We start from the raw sequence: 14,971 nt of genomic DNA on the forward strand, positions 1-14,971 counted from the left end.
TGCAGAACTGCCTCCAGATGAAGCTAGGCTGCTCCAACTATTTTATTAAAAATATCATGACTTCCATGCTGTGAAAAGACCTGGTTGGCAAAACCTCTCCCCATTTTAATATGCTCAGGAAAACAAGGGTTTCTGTTTCCTTGTCATCCTCACGGTCTTGCCCTAGTGTTCTCCATCTCACGCCTCGATCTCTCATCTCACAACACCGCCCCGCAGCCCTCAAGCTACCAGATGGGTCTTATTTCACCCCCAAATACTGTACAGAATATTGAATTACATCTACCCCATCCCCAAAGCCCATGTTTTGCCATGGCCCAGCATGTGAGTTTTCCTACTGAGAATTAAGAATCAGGAGAGTCCACGATGTCAGAGAGGGCCTTTTTTTGGGCTATAAAGATAAGATTAGTCAGAGCACTTAGATAGTAGGTTTCCTCAGATAACAGATTTCTTCTGTTACTTTTATGCTAGCCAGCAGTGTCAGGGTTGATGATCTCTGTACATCTAATACGAACATTGGCTAATTAGCAATTGAGTTTCTCCAGTTCTCTTGGCTGGAAGATGCCGAGGAACATGACACAGGGTTACAAATGATTTCAACTGCCAGGCTATTAATTTTAATTAGGTTGGCTTTGTCTGGACCCAGAACTGCCTTGTCAGGTGATGGGAACATTGTGTGGAAAGTAATTAGTGGGGCATTTTAATTTTCTGTCATCCCTTTACAGACAGTCTCTTGCACATGCCAGAACAAACATGTTTTGGGCCCACGTCTCCTATCTCTGTATGTAAAAGATACATACAGAAAGGTTGAAAAACAAGCTGACAAACAAAAAATGAGTAGATTTGATGGACAGTAGCTTAAGCCATTATTTTGTTTCATCTGTTTTCAGAAACCATCACATGGAACAGCCTAATCCTGGAGGCCACCTCCATGAAGTCTCAGTAATGACTCCTTAGAAGATCATTCATTGGTTACCTGAAAGTAAGCAGGGTACATCTCAAAAATTGCTCAAATACCTGTTTGCACAACAGATCATAACTCCTCTCTGTAGGATTCACTGTCAGCTGAACAGTATGTCCTTTAAAAACCTGCCTGGATGCTGGCTGACCTGATGGCCCATCTGCCAGGAGATGTTCTGGTCCACTGGCTGGACAGCATGTGCTTTAAGAGCTATTCACTCTTATTTGGTTCAGCAAGATTACTTCCATCACTTTTTCAAAGTGAGCTCCAGGAGTAAAATGAAAATTAAAACCTTATTTTGTTTTGAAGTCCTCACCTTGTAGAATCATGACATCCCATTTATTAAGAAAAGAGCTATTATAGAGCCTGGCAATGTTGCTACAAAGAATATCCTGCATTTACTGTTTTTCTTTTCTCTTCTCAAAGAAGGGCTCTAAAGTGATCACTGTTACATTAAATAAGTTCTAAGGTCCCAGCAAGGCTTACAAAATAGCTGATTTCCAGACTGTTGCTGTAAGGACACATCCCTAATCACAGCTTGTAGGTGGATCAGTGGATGGGAAGGCGACAGAGAGAGCGGTGTTAGTCCCTGTGCAGGAATTCAGGAGTGTCCTTGGCTCAAAATCCAAGTTAGCACAACCCTCCTTCCAGCAGGGAGCTGAAGGAACGACTTTCACACACCCAGTCTTGTTTTGATCTAATCAAAGCAGTGGGAAAAGCAGCCTCATTAAGATGAGGGACTCATTAGTTTACACAGCTGGGAATGAAGCGCTGGGAATAAACACGGGAGGAAGAGGTGGAAGTGAGTGACGGATCTTCCCTGCAAACCTGGACTCAGGCTTTCCGTGAAGCCTGTGTTAAAGCCAAGCCTAAATTTCCACATACTCCCGTGTCTCCATCTTTGTCCTGCACCTTTTCTGTGGTGGAAGGGACATGCAGCAGCCCAGGGCTGTGGTTGAGTCGTGTTTGTGCTGTACGGGGTTTAACACAGACCTGAGCTAGCCGTGGCACTTCTAAGACCCAGAAATACATCTGGCAGGTGACTCAAACTCCATGGCACTGTCCTCTTCCTCAAGAATATCACCCCGTTACGTGAGGGACACCTTGAGGACCAAAGGAGATGTCCATCTTCTCCTGGGCGGCCTCCTGCTCTGGCTCCACAGAAGCGAAGAAAGAAAAACTAAAAAGAACAGCCCACATTCAGCTGTTACTCTCAGATCTCAGCAGGCTATTGCTAGGCTTCCTTTGTAAGCAGAAAACCTGGGGACAAGCAGAGACAACAGAGGACCTCAAAGCTAAGTTATAGACAACATGTATTTAGAACTCGGCATATGCCAGCTCATGCATTCAGCTCTGAAATGCCAGCAGTTGCATGAGGCCTAAAAAAAAAATTGAAAAATAAAGCGAATTGATGCTGAGATACTGGAAAGCACTGCTACTGCTCTGTCGGGGGGCAGGTCTGTTCCTTAAACACTCGCAGCTGTATGGAGTTTATCCTGTCTGTAGGGGTCCCCACGCTCCGCAAAGAAACTGCCAGGGAGCAGGTAAGGGTAAAGGAGACGCCAAGGCCCTTCAGTAGGGAAAGGAGCTGGGAATTTTGTTCACACAGCTGAAATAAGGGATATATGTGTTATCTGAAGCACGTTTTTTAGGGATGTAAAACCCTATGTGCCCTTCTCAGTAAGTCTACATGTGTATCTTGTTCCTGACCCAGTCTTGATTGTTATACCAGGACCAGCACACAAGGGGACCTTGTGTTATAATATACAGACACGCATATTTATTTTTATTTAAAAGCTGTCCCAGCCCTATCAAGCGCTAAACCTATTTTTTATAGAGCCAACCTGCAGAACCATCTCACTTTTAGCTGCACTTCTTTGCTTTATTTCCCTTTTTGCTGATCATCTGTGCTGCTCATTACTTAACTAGCCACACATTGTAGTATGTTGTACATACCTTACTTTCAGAACTTGCTTCTTAAAAATTCAAAAATGGAACTTCTACCTTAAGGTCAACTTGCAGCTTGTCTTCAGCTGTTGCTAATTTGGTCTATGGTGGTTGCATTTGGATCTCTCTTTATGGGGCCAAAACCACAGTTTCTTCCCACCATCCGAGGCCCATGTGAAGCAGCCAAAAAGCTCACAGATCATTTTTGATCTCACTACTTGCTTAGTTTGCTCTCAGACAAGTTTTCTTTCAGTGTCACAGCTTTCTGTGACACCTCCAACTTTCATTATTCTTCCATGGTTGCTTCAGCCTGTTTTCCTAAACCAAATCTTTCATTATCAGCCCACATTTCTAATCTCTTCCTCAATCTCTTTGTAGAGCTGCCCAAATCAGTACCCACCGCAGAAGGCATCAACGAGCTTCTTGTCAAGTTAGAGATGTAGATTATATCACTGTAATAAAGGGCTTCTGAGCAGGTACCTGTGCTTGGCCTGCAAAATTCTCATGACAAATTCGCAAGAATGACTGTGTTTTGGGGAAAAGCAATTTTCTGCCATTTTATATTTCCCCAATACCAGCTGGACAGCCTGGAGGTCTTACCTGCCTCTGGGACTGAGAAAAAATGCTCTTCTGTCCCCAAAAGATACCCAGGAGCTATTGCAGGGTCACCACTATTTGACTGCCATAAACAGCAAGTTTTAGGGTTTAGGTTTTGGGTTTTTTTTCATCTCTGAAAGAGTGATGTGACACCAAAGCAAAGAATTACACGAGGATCTTTAGTAAATCTGCCTCTTCCCCACGGCACACAAAAGAAATGACTTATCTTCTGAGCAGTGACTATATTACCCCGGGAACAGGAACTACTCTTTCATTTCTGTGTCTAGACAAAGCTCTTCAGGAAGAATGCAATGGGGACTATTGCTACAACTATGGCTAATGCCATTAAGTGGAGAACTGGAGAAAAATATTACCTGTATGTCTCCTAGAAATACCCCTCTGCTAGTTGCATGCAGATATGCACTCCACAGCTAATATAGTAGCATGTACACTGCTTTTATAATGAAAATAAAAATGTGTTTCTGATGCTACCACGAACTCCTCTCCTTTGGTCTATGCATTTAAATCACTGTTGTGCTGCCCCGATTTCCATCATTTTTAAGTTTGCCTCAGCAACCCCTCACCTCTTACCTATCAGCATCATTCATCTCCATCTTAGTGCATCTCAGTGTACCTGCAACAAGGCCATGAAGGATTTTGCCATCTCCAAGGAGTGCCAGAGCACTTTAAGCAACTCACTGGCAGATACACTTCCAAAGAGCACAACCACATCGTGCTCGGATATCCCGGGAGTCGCTCCACATCCGATACGCGCGGAAAAGCCAACGTGTGGGATGCTGGCACTGGTGGGGACGGGGTAGATCACTAGCAGCGCTGCTATGCCTGGTAAACCCCTTAATCCCAGCACCTGCCACGGCGCAATCCTGCATCAGCAGGCAGCATTAAACGTGATTGCAAAGGGCACTGGTGCGTGCCAACAGGCTCAGGAAGCTCCCAGCTATTTCCTGGGAAAGCGCCTGACTTTCCGTGTGAACTGCCTCAGGTGTCAAGCCCTTGGCTACAGGAAGGTCATCAAAGAAAACAAAATGCTAACAGGGTAATTATCATTTCCTTTTTCACTGCTTGCACTGCTCAGTTCACTGTCTCCCCAAATAGGCTTTTGTGCAAAAAGATGACTTTTACTGGTTTTAGCAATTCCATACTTTTCACTTGCATTAAGTGACACATAGAAAGCTTTGCTTCCTTTCAGCAGTTTCTCTAAAGGCAACAGCCCATTTTAACATACTACAGAAACTGGGAGCTCTTTGCTTTACAAGTGTTTTCTATCCCAAAACAATGCTGCATGCACATTTGGGAAGAGGCTAAATATTAAAGAGAAATGTAGAGAGTCTAGAACATAATTTGACATTTTCCAAGGCCCTAGGAGACTGTTGCTGGGCCAGCTCTCGTGCTCACCTAAGTTCCACCTTAAGTCAAAGATTCACACTTTTATTATATTCCTGATGAGACGCCATCTAGAAAGAGGCCATTAGAAAGAAATGCACTTAGAAAAAAAAAATCCTACTATTCTATTATGTTGGCTTCTGATAAACCAGTTCTTAAACAAAACAAAAAAAACAGAAAAAAAAAAAAAAAAAAAAAAGGAAAATGTTTGTTCCCACAATCTTCTTCCTACTCACATGTCTGTGGTTAAAAATGTATTAACGTACTTCTAGGCAAATATATCTGTGTCATTAGATACCTACATGTCTCTCCCATTTGAACCCTGCAAGAACAGTCATACTCAGGACACTCATGAATTTCTGTAGGAAGAGATAGGGGAAAAGAGATTCTAGCAGTGATGGCCCTTTACTCTGAAAACTTAAATTTGCAGGCTTTAATTTTTTTTTTAGTCTTGGGCTACACACACCAATATGTATAAGTGAAAAAGAAGGACAGTACCAAGGGAGTAGGGAAGTAGCAAAGACCCTTGTTTTTTTAAAAAATATTTTTGGCGAAATCTGTCACTGTGGAGACTTTTATACGACCCACAGGCTTTGAAATTGCTATAATGAGATATGACCCAGAGTCAAAGTTATGATTACTGACTTCCTTACAGCAGGAAGCACAAATTAAATGGTTTCTGGTCAAACCAATGCTAAATAAAAATCACATTCTTGGTAAAACAGAAAATAGAAACCTGATCGAGGTCCAAACACTGTTCTGGCAAGACAATGTCTTTTTACTGGTTAAGCACTCAATCCATTGGGTAAGAATATGCATCTATAAAGAATAAACTGGATTCTCTGTGAGTTTAAAAGCAGACATAGTAGAACTTTTTTCTTCAGAGTGGTTAAAACAGTCATCCTTTCCTCTGCTCCATCAGCTTGGTTTGTACAACATCAATACCAGCACAGAATGTGTTTTAAGCTCATAAGGACCAGAACAAGATCTCTTGGTTTCTCCTTACTTTCCAAACAGTTTCTGCATTGTGGCAAAGGGTAATAAATGAACAGAAATGAAAGGAGAGCCACTCGAGGCCTGTCCAGGCGCCTGAAGAGATGGGTCATAGACAGCAGAGTGCATCCCCGTGTCATGATCTTCCTGGGAAAGACTATCCAGTCTTCCCTGCCTTGACTTACCAATCCATCCCGCCTTGCAGCTCGCAGCATTTGGGGACAATGACAAATCACACGGGAAACCGGAGGGGAGTAAAACAGCATAATGAAATTTTATTCTGAAAATATGGCAAGAGTCTAAGGCACTTCAAACATTTAAATACACATGACTAAAGTGAATGTGACAAGGTAATAGCATTCCATAAATATGCACTGAGAACTACACTCAATTCCACTCAAGGGGAATATATAGCTGATACCTCTGATTTTTTTTCTCCAAGAAACACATATGGAGCTTATGGACTGACACAGTTAATAAAAATATGGTAACAAGACATGTAATTCTTCATGTAGTTTTCAATTATTAAAGAATATAAAATGTTGAAAATACTGTGCGAGTTAATTTTATAGATACTGTTATCTTTAATAAAAAAAAAAAAAAGTTATACATATCCCCAATAAGCAACAGCTTTCGTGAACTTCAGACCTGTCAGAGGGTCTGCTCTCTATTCCTAACCCGTCCACCCACCAGCTCAAGCTCCGCGGAGCTGACTACATAAGCAACTGCAACTTCTGGATTTCAAGGTAATTAAAAACATTAAAATCATGATGGAATGAAATTTACGAAGAAGGTTACTGTGATAAAAGTCTAGGCATAGCAAATGCAGATATACTTTAGAATGACTAAAAATATGCCACTGGGACCCTTCCACGGATAGCCTTAATGTTCTTAAACTGTATATCACATGGGAGAAGACAACATACAGCAAAGAAAAACAGCATTTATGCCAATGTGTGGAAAGATGAGTAAGTGAGCAAAAGAACAGATCTGGCTAAGGGTCTTGTAGCCATCTACTACTTAACTATATGCTTGCTTCAAGTTTACAGTTTTCTATCTTTAGCACTAGGTCTCTGCTTTCACTTTGCTGGTGAGTTCAGGCACAAGACAATTACATTCAGTATCTGTCTCAGTTAAACAGTTACAATTAGCAGCTTAAAGATGGCATTAAGATTCTTAGAGATATTCACGCGTTATTACTCAAAGGTGGCTCTGTGGGTAGGACCAGGAGACGTCTTTCTGCTAAGCCTCGGAGTGCCCTAGAGAAGAGGCAAGAACAGTTAATCAAGGTGAAATTAATCCAGCTAAGCAGAATGAGAACGCAGCAATCACAAGTTCAGTCCCTTCTCCCTTTTATTGCACAGATTTACTATTATTTTTATCATTTTTTTCTCATTTGGGGAAGGGGAACACGAGCTCTCATACAGCCTGCTATGACAGAGCACGTGTGGTTTATACAGTGAAATATTTAGCATCAGTTCTCCTGAAGAGTGAGCCAGGGCTCCGAGCAGGTGGATACGCGACAGAGCACCTAGGGCAGCTGTTACCAACCGTGTTTCGGTGGTTTGGTCAGTATTCAGCACTGCACTTGCTTCAACATCACTATCCTCACTCCAAGAGGAAAGCAGGGGGTATCCCTCAGCTAATGACCAGCCTATTGCCATCTGTATCCTTATATTTGTATTTACTAACCAGCATAAAGGTTACTCTGTGGGTAAAGGGGAAGTATCTGTGCTGGCCTGCAGAAATAAGTTAACTGAGAGAAACATTTCTGTGCAAAGCTGTAGCCACAAACGTGTTTAAATTGCCTTCTATCAAAAAACAGCAAGCCAAATGATATACTTTTTTTTTTATATTTTGTATTTGCACTTGTCTATTATGCTTAGGAAGAGCAATCTAAAACATAAGCCATGTTCATTACACTTAAGGGGCTGTATACTAACCGGTGACTGGGTTTTGGAGAAGTTGACATGGGCGTAGAGAAGAACTGCTATGTCCTTATGTCCAGCTTCCAGGGCTATAGAAAGTGCTGTGCTGCCATCCTGAGAGAAGAAAGGAAGGAAGGAAGGAAGGAAGATGGGAATTACTGTTTGTGCACTGCAGCAGATCCCTCCAAAGCTCCCTCAGAGAAGGGAGAAGGGAAGATACCGAAGTGAAGGCCCTCCTGCTCAGACAGCTGGGTTAATTTAGAGTCTCATTTAATTTCTTCTGTTATAATTAAGTGACAAGAAGCCTTGTGCCGCTGGTTTATGAGGCAGTCCAATTGTCAGAGGCCTCATAATTTCTCGCAACGAGGAGACCAGATTATTGCCGAGCAGGAGCGAGCATGCCATTACCACAATAATGTTACATGTAATGCTGTGTAAGACCAGCATTTCAGAAAATTGGTCTGTCTGAGGGAAACTCAGCGCCGCTGAGGAGGGGAAGAAAAGCTAAGGGAGGGATAAGCATTAATCAGATATGGTAATTGTTTTGTTACTGCTCCCATTAACACCAAGAGCAAGTGCATTTCTTATTCCCAATGCTCCTCCATGGGAGCATCGCTACTTATAAAAGGACTTTCCTGTTGAGACAGGACATAAACAGCTCTGGATGTTAAAAACCTCAAAACCTCCCAGCACGGGCAGACCCACCGAGCAAAAAGCAGACAGGCTGTGCTTGGATAGCAATATTAAACTGTAGTCTCCTATAAAGGTTTCAACTATTGGCTGGATGAATAGTCATGCTACTGTGGGTCTATTGCACTGAAATCCTGGCTCTGCTTCAGTGCTCAGTGGGTGACAGCAAGAGGATGAACTGAAACGTACGCATGAAATTGTGTTCTTTCCAAGAACACAGTAATACTTGGCTAAGACAAAGGCTATGCCATTGTTTTCCAAGAATACAGTAACATTCAGCTAAGACAAAAGCTGGGCCGAGGTTTGAAGTCTTGAATACTCCACTGATCAAGTCCTGACCATTTAACAGCGCAGTTTGCAATGATCTCTGCAAACCAAGAAATGTGCAGGTGGCACTGAGGTCACAGCCTGCATCTGTTTATTGTCCTAACACAATAGCAGCTTCACGACTGAGAGACCAAACCAAAGTCATGGTGTGAGTGGACATCTCATGTCATGAGGAGAAGCTTGGGGCTGGTATTTGCCATGAACACAGAGAAACAACAGAGCAAGGCCATTAAGTCACCAAGTAAAGTCCTAAAGGAGAATTAGGGAACTCCTGGTAAATGGGGAAGGGAAGATGCTTTGTCCTAAGCTAACAGAAGATTTTTCTCTTCTGGCAACTGTACACCTAACACTAATCACCTAAGTACAAAAATTACTGCTGAGAAGGCTTCCTAGAAAAGCAAGTTAGAAGGCAAATAACCACAGCACTTCCTACAGCTAAAGAGGATTCATGCACTTGGCACTCGGGGATATGAGTCAGAGCTTCACGAGATTTCTGCAGCTCTTCACTAAATCAAAAAAACTAAATCAGAAAAGCATTCCAGAGTGAAGAAACTATGTGATGAAGCAGCGTCTGGAAAGGCCACTCACGTTGTCCTCCAGGGATCCATTGCAGCCAGGCTGGGCCAGCAGCAGCTTGACGATCTCTACGTGCCCGTGCTCACTGGCACACATGAGCGCCGTGGAGCCCTCGTCGTCCTGGATGTTGACGTCTGCGCCACAGGCCAGCAAAGCCTTCACCATGTCTATCCGCCCGTGACTCACAGCCAGCATCAAAGCCGTCTGCCCAGCCTGCATAAGGAGGGCAGAAAGAGAAAACCAAGTCACCACACAGGCAATCAATCATTAGTCACTCATCGCTCACTTTTGTTTGTTTGTTTACGTGGCGCTGTGCTTTTTCAGGGGGGAAAAATGATTATTTTCTAAGGGACTGTCAAGTTTCTGCTTGCCATTATTGGAACACATTTTATACATAATATTCTCCACACTAACACAGATATTTATTAAATTAGAGTGGTTCCCACACAGCTGGAGGTCCTCAGAAGGTACTCAACGCCACAGACTCCGCAAATGCCTCCCACAATTGAGAGATGGCTTTTTCACACAATACTCCATCTTTGCCAGTCATTTTCAAAGGCATCTGCACCCGAGGCTCAGCAGCTCCTCCAGGGCTCTGTTTTGAGTAGAGCAACCCAAAACATAACGAGGAGCATCGCGACACCAAGGAGAGCCACCGAGCATCAGTGCAAGGGCTGCACCAACGGAGCATGGAAGGGAGCAGAGATTGAGGGGTGCACGTTGGAGCTGGGCCTTGCAAAGCGCAGGACTGACCTGGCTGGCTTTGGCGTTCACATCCCCGCAGCTGAAGAGCTCTTCCACTATCCTCATGTCCTTCTCTGCCTCCACAGCTGCAAGCGCGGCCAGCATGATGGGGGTATAGCCGGCCTTGTTCTGGTGATTGACGTTACAGACATCTGCAGGGGGATGAGATCATTTCTTGGGAAAGCAAGGATTCACCCCCGGAAAAAAAGCAGCAATTGTGCTGGTGAACTGAATAAAGTGTTAGCAGAGAAGCCTATATGAGAAAGGCAGGAATTGGTCTGAAAATGGAAGCGATTCAGGAGAAAGTGGAGATGAAGAAAATAAACTGGGATGCTCTTGAGTCAGGGACAGAGAAGGATTCTCTTCTGTTATGTGCGCACAATAAGGCAGGACACAAAAATACTTTGTGTGACATCGTTTAGGCACCGTTTTTTAACTTGAAAAGCCAGTGGTCTGAAATTTGGCAAGACCATCAGACAGCAAAGCATCTTTGTGTCCAAATCCGAGACAGGAAAGTTCAGGACAGTCTTTGAGCTCCTCTCCTGGGGGATCTATTTTGCAAAATGAAAAAGGGTTTCAACAGCAGGGCGAACAAAGGTGTTACTTCTCAGCATAAACATTTTGTTGTAACTGGTGCCATTTAAAGCTCTGCAGAGGGGACTTTGACATGATTTGGAGCTGCAGAAAAGACCTTCCAATTAAGGCCCTTTCCAGCTCTACAGACTATTTGACTCTGAACAAAGGCACTCGGGGGAACAAACACAGCCTAGTCCCCCAACAAAGCACCAGAAGCTGTCAGAGTTCTCCTTTTCATTCAAGTTTAACCCACTATTCCTAAAACTCTGCAGAGGTCCAGCAGGGCTTATTAGTTCACCAGCCTGCAGGGCTTTGAATGTGCTCATCTGGGGAAGGAAGGACACAGACTTGCAGACGCAGTATCTGTTGATTTAGGATTAAATTATACTTCAGATGTCTTAATAAATGTTTTAGGAAATTCTTTGTATTATAGTCAAAAAAAAAAGAAAAAAAATCTTGAAGAAGCAATGTGAGTGCAACTGCACGAAAATGCACATTTTCCATGTTCTGTGGCTGCCACCACATACATGTCTGTATTTGGGAAGAGACATCCAAGCTCACTTTCAAAACTCACCTCTGGGTGGCTCCTCTAATGGAAGAACTGAAGCAGCAGAGCACGGTGCCCTCCGCTACATTCATTACTTGGGGAGTAATTAATAATTAGTGAATGTGAGGAGTTCTTCCCCGCTGACTGCACCATTTCACTGACCTCAATCTGTTCTGCGTGACTAAGGGAAGAGGGAAGCTTCCACGGAGTTGTGCTCCTTCACCTGATGCTCCCTCTGCTCCTCCGGCTCTGTGGTGCTCCTGACATTCCCCGCATTCCCGGGACCTGACTCATGGCTCTCTAGCAGGCCCAGCAGTTCCAGGGTTGGCTTTCCTGCTGAGGAATGCTTTGCTGGTGTAGCAGACACGCTGTGTTATTAATGCTCAGATCCGTATCCTCGAGATCCTTGCTTATCTGATGCTTTCCCTTTCAGATCCACAAACTTTGCTGGGCTTCTCCCAGTGTGTCCAGAGGGCAGGACAGACCTAACACCACAGCAGCCAGAAACATCCTGCTCCAGCAAGCTAAGGCAAGACTAGATTGGGCAAATAAAACGAATACAAATATCTGAATGGATCCTACCTGTGTCAGGGGCAAAAAGAGCGAGCAGGAGCTGCAGGGCTCCCAGAGAAAACTGCTAAGGGGACAGTGTGACTTAAGTTAGCCCACAGACCAAGAATCAAGGGTCTATCTATCTGTCATAACTACTGGCCAACTCCATTTATGATTTACTTGGACCTTTTTTGGAACTTCTGCAAGAACCATCATCACCATCTCTGAAGTTAGCACCAAAACCCGAGATTCCAGATTATTCAGGTGAGCCACCACATGACACTTAAAATGCTTCACTGCTGGAAGAGGCCCTAGCTCATCCTCTTGCTCATGACGAATTCCACCTGTAAAGACTTAAAAAAAAAAGGGAAAAAAACAGCCAACCTACTTGCATCCAAAAGGAGCTTCACAATTTCGAAGTTAGAATGCGAGACACTATAATGCAGAGCTGTGTTTCCATTTCCATCTGCCATATTGATTATATGTCTGAGGACAGCGGGAGAAATCTCTTCAAAAGCAGTTATGTAGTCTCCGACCATTTCAGGAACAGCCGACTTTTGACTTGAGACGCGAAACCACTCATGCTGGATGGTATTTAAACAAAACCTCTGCCAAAACCAAGACAGAAAAAAATTTACATATGCACATTCTATTTAAAGGATTTTCCACCCAACAAGTCAGCGATGCAGGAGGCCAGGCCTTTTTTAGTCAAATGTGGGCATTTCAGCTCACAAACAAGACAGAAGAACTGATACTCTTCCTCTGACTAAATCTCTCTTTAAAACACCAGCTCTTTGCCTCCTCCCATATCACTTAACTTTCAGGAATGTTACACCTTCCATAGAACCAAACTGTAAGATGGGACTACCACTAAAACTAACAGGTATCAGATACACAGGAAAAGAAATAAGGCTTTAATTGACCTTTTCTATAAAATATTTAACCTAGTTTAGAAATCCATAAACAAAAGACAGGAGGTTGATCTGGACAGCAGTTCTGCAGATGAAGAACCAGGTTCTCCAGGATCACAACCTGAACCTGAGTCAACATCATGATCATGATGCTGCCTTCATGATGCACAAGGCAAATGTACACGAAATCCCAAATACTGGGATGAAAGAATACATGCACAGCTTGCAGGGCTTGTGGAGCAGTCCCTAGCATGGGGAAGGTAACTGCTGGACTATCTCGTCTGTCTGATCACTGGATGGGGCCCAAAGGGGTTCAAAGGTGAGCAGCCAGGATGATGATAAGTCATAAGGAAAGCTGACCTGCAGGAAAGACAGGAAGGACCAGGGATGCTCTGCTGAAAGAATAATGGGACAAAGGAACACAGCAACATTTCACAATGCAGAGGGCTGTTGCAAAGAGAAAAGAAAGAACCTGCTTTTCACACTCGTCATGGATGGCAGTGACTATTGGAGCTGCAACAAGGAGGTGCATTAGGCATTCAGGATAGACCTTCCCTCTGGTATGGACTGACTGGGACGAGCTGGGAGCCTCCCTGGCCGGACAACACTCCGCTGGGAATAACATGGGTTCTGCAGGTGTGGTTGTGAGCGGTCCCTGCCAGGTCCAGCTTTCTGAGACTGTTATTACCATTAACTGGAAGGACTATGGCACCTTGTAGGTTTCACAGAAACCACCACTCACAAAACGGTCAATCAGCTCCAGGGAGATTCTGGAAAGCAGGTGATCATCGCTTCTTCCTGGGCCCTACAGAAAATCCTGTGGATCTGTGCCAGCAGCCCCATGTCTCGGAAAGGGGACAGTATTTTACACATCTCTAATCAGCACTTCTGTTCTAAAAAAAATTACAGTTCACTCCATTTTTGTCAGAGACCATATAGGTTGTTAACATGCAGACCTGGAATGCAACTGTGATCTTACAGGGGCACAAAACCTTTGGTTTTTTTTTCTGTTTTAGAAATTGAGTGCCAAAATGGCACTACTTTCAGACACTACTTTTACAGACCGAAAACCACAAACATTCAAAGTAAAGGAATTCAAACTCTTTTCCACTCAAGTGGTCTGTAACAAACATCCCAGTAGGAGCAGTCCATAGCTCCTCCCAGAGCAAGGAGCAGCTACAATGGAAAAGGCTGGGACAACTTACACAGATCTCTCAGTGTACTACAGGTTACCCTTTTCGGTCACCAGTTCCTTCAAAGCAGTGACAGAGAACAAGAGCGGATCAGTTTGCTATTTCCAGCTACAAAGCCCCATTTGTGCTGCTCAATACTTGAAGAAAGTAAAACATAAGTTTAAATTACACTTCCAAAGGAGAAATTATCACCTGATTATGCCTTTTTTGACACTTTCAACTCCCACTGGGCCTGAAACATTTGCTGTTCGAATGCCAAGGTTTCTCCTGAAGGACTGACCCAGCAGAAGTTACCTTTTGCGCTTGTATTAATCGAGTTTTTCAAACATTTCCTGGTCTGCACACGTCACAAGCAGACGTACACAACACCAGTGTCCTTAAAAAGCTGCAGATGCTCCATGACAGCGGAGCCTGGCTCCTCTGGGGGATGGGAATTATTGCATTTTAGATCACAGCGGCACTATCACAAATGCAAAACGCAATTTCGTATCACCGAGCAGCGACTGGCATTCATTTGCCTCCATTCTGCCCTCGCACAACAACATGGGCAACTTCTACATGCAGCAAACACAACACTGTTTCCTGAAAGTTAATGTTAGCAGTGAATCATCCTTTGTCTCTTTTGCACTCCATTAAGGGCAGCAGCGAAGCGAGCAAGACAGAAGCAGCACACATCACTGTGCTTAGAGGGAGGCAGAGCACATTCAGTCTCAGAACAGCAGCTCTGCTTTTGTCAGTGGAAGAAGCTGCCTCCTCACCCTGTGCATTTGCTTAAAGCGAGGCCTGTGTGCCACCTACAGCTGTGCTAAAAAAACTCCTGGGAAAATAACTGGGGAAAGCATGGGTGTGTTGGAACTGCACTTTCACATTACTATTTCTGCACATGTGCCCTGCGAGAACTCTCTTGATTTTGAAAGAGAGAGAGAGAAAGAGAGAGAGAAAGAGAGAGAGAAAAAGAGAGAAAGAGCGGAAAAGAGAGAGAGAGAGAGAGAGAGAGAGAGAGAGAGAGAGAGAGAGAGAGAGAGAGA

At 43.8% G+C, this 14,971-nt stretch overlaps 1 protein-coding gene across 2 annotated transcripts in view; it reads right to left on the reverse strand.

Annotated features, from left to right (window-relative positions):
- Positions 1-6,326: 6,326 nt before the first annotated feature.
- The window catches only part of KANK1 (KN motif and ankyrin repeat domains 1), a 93,708-nt gene continuing 85,063 nt past the window's right edge, over positions 6,327-14,971 (reverse strand). For both annotated transcript variants that reach the window (XM_026041263.1, XM_026041262.1), the window contains exons 9-13: positions 12,228-12,447; positions 10,174-10,316; positions 9,433-9,633; positions 7,843-7,941; positions 6,327-7,158 (exon numbers count right to left, since the gene is read on the reverse strand). In XM_026041263.1, the coding sequence (XP_025897048.1) occupies positions 7,096-7,158; positions 7,843-7,941; positions 9,433-9,633; positions 10,174-10,316; positions 12,228-12,447 (726 nt within the window). In that variant the 3' untranslated portion in view covers positions 6,327-7,095. The remainder of the gene's footprint in view (positions 7,159-7,842; positions 7,942-9,432; positions 9,634-10,173; positions 10,317-12,227; positions 12,448-14,971) is intronic.

This window comes from Nothoprocta perdicaria, unplaced genomic scaffold (assembly GCF_003342845.1).
Source record: "Nothoprocta perdicaria isolate Ctin4 unplaced genomic scaffold, notPer1 scaffold_280, whole genome shotgun sequence".
Lineage (NCBI taxonomy): Eukaryota > Metazoa > Chordata > Aves > Tinamiformes > Tinamidae > Nothoprocta > Nothoprocta perdicaria.